General features: G+C 32.6%; 1 protein-coding gene across 1 annotated transcript in view; it reads left to right on the top strand.

The window, feature by feature from the left end:
* LOC119588119 (jouberin-like) overlaps window positions 1–1,223 on the top strand; it is a 10,597-nt gene that overhangs the window by 1,942 nt on the left and 7,432 nt on the right. Inside the window, exon 3 of the mRNA XM_037936827.1 lies at window positions 893–1,132. Coding sequence (XP_037792755.1) covers window positions 893–1,132 — 240 coding nt within the window. The remainder of the gene's footprint in view (window positions 1–892; window positions 1,133–1,223) is intronic.

Here is a 1,223-nt window from a genome sequence, read left to right as displayed (position 1 = left end):
TTGCTGAGAAAAAGTAAGTTACCAATTATTGGTGTTTTGATTTAAATCAGTATACTATGCTGGCAACAATGTATTTCTCACTTAGTAGTATTTTAACCTCTAAAGTCCAGAATTATGTAGCCTGTCATGTCACTGATACCAGTTATGATCTTTTATATCAAATTTTTGCACCAAAAAATATATGTCATGTGCTGGTATGGCATTAGTTATTGAACTGTAGAAAAGTTGTGTGTATCCGTATGTATGAATAGTAAAAAGACAATAGTTAACCATAAAGCAGGACATATATATGAAAAATTATATTGCTAGAGAGATACTCAAACAAAAGGGTACAATGGGTACATAGTGGAGACTGAAGTGCAGATAGAAGAAACTCACCAGAAATTACTAGAATGACTTCTTCACACTCTCTGCCTGATAGCAAAAAACATGGAGAGCCTGTGCCTTGAGCATATTGGATGTCAAAAGTAAAAATACTCACAAATGAGCATTCTTGATCTTTAGGGCTAGAAAGAAGACAAAACTTAAAAAGCCTGTTTTCTCAAAGTTTGTTTTGTGGGAATAAAAAAATGTTTCCTTTAAGAGTTAGTATGTTAAATAAACATTCAATACACAATATATAGACTTAAGTATCTTGAATTCTTTCTGCTGAAAGTGAGGAAAATATACATGTAAAACAAGAACATATAGCTTGGGATGGTGTTACTGTTATGTTGCTATTTTAGATTGAGATTTACCATGTGTTTGCATTTTTTTTTCTGCAATTTCTTTGAAGAAGGGATTATCCAGAACATACTCTGCTAATTTTTGTCCTTTTTGATTTAGTAAATGCTTGGAGCTTTTTAAAAATGGAGAATCTGTATAGATCTACAGATCTATATATTTAACTTAGCTGTTTATTATTCATCTACAATATGAACATAAAAATAACTTTTTTTTTTTTATTAGGAAGAAAAAGGAAAGTAAATTCTCCAAGGCAAAGAAATCTGAAGATGAACTGGAACTAAGAGAAGTTACAGTCCTAAAGGAAAAGAAGAAAGGGAAGAAGACCGTTCAAGATGAGGGACGTCTCCAGCAACCCGAAGAAGCAGAAGACGAAAACCTCCATGTTCTGGAAACGGGGAAAGAGGAGGTTAGTCTTTAATCTTGAGCAGTATTATTATAGATTAGGTAGAGCATTCTAAGCAGGTAAACAGAATGGTAAAAGACGATATTGTCATCAG

Source organism: Penaeus monodon, chromosome 23, assembly GCF_015228065.2.
Source record: "Penaeus monodon isolate SGIC_2016 chromosome 23, NSTDA_Pmon_1, whole genome shotgun sequence".
NCBI lineage: Eukaryota > Metazoa > Arthropoda > Malacostraca > Decapoda > Penaeidae > Penaeus > Penaeus monodon.
The sequence above is the reverse complement of the archived record's forward strand: the minus strand, read 5'-3'. Positions and strand labels throughout refer to the sequence as shown.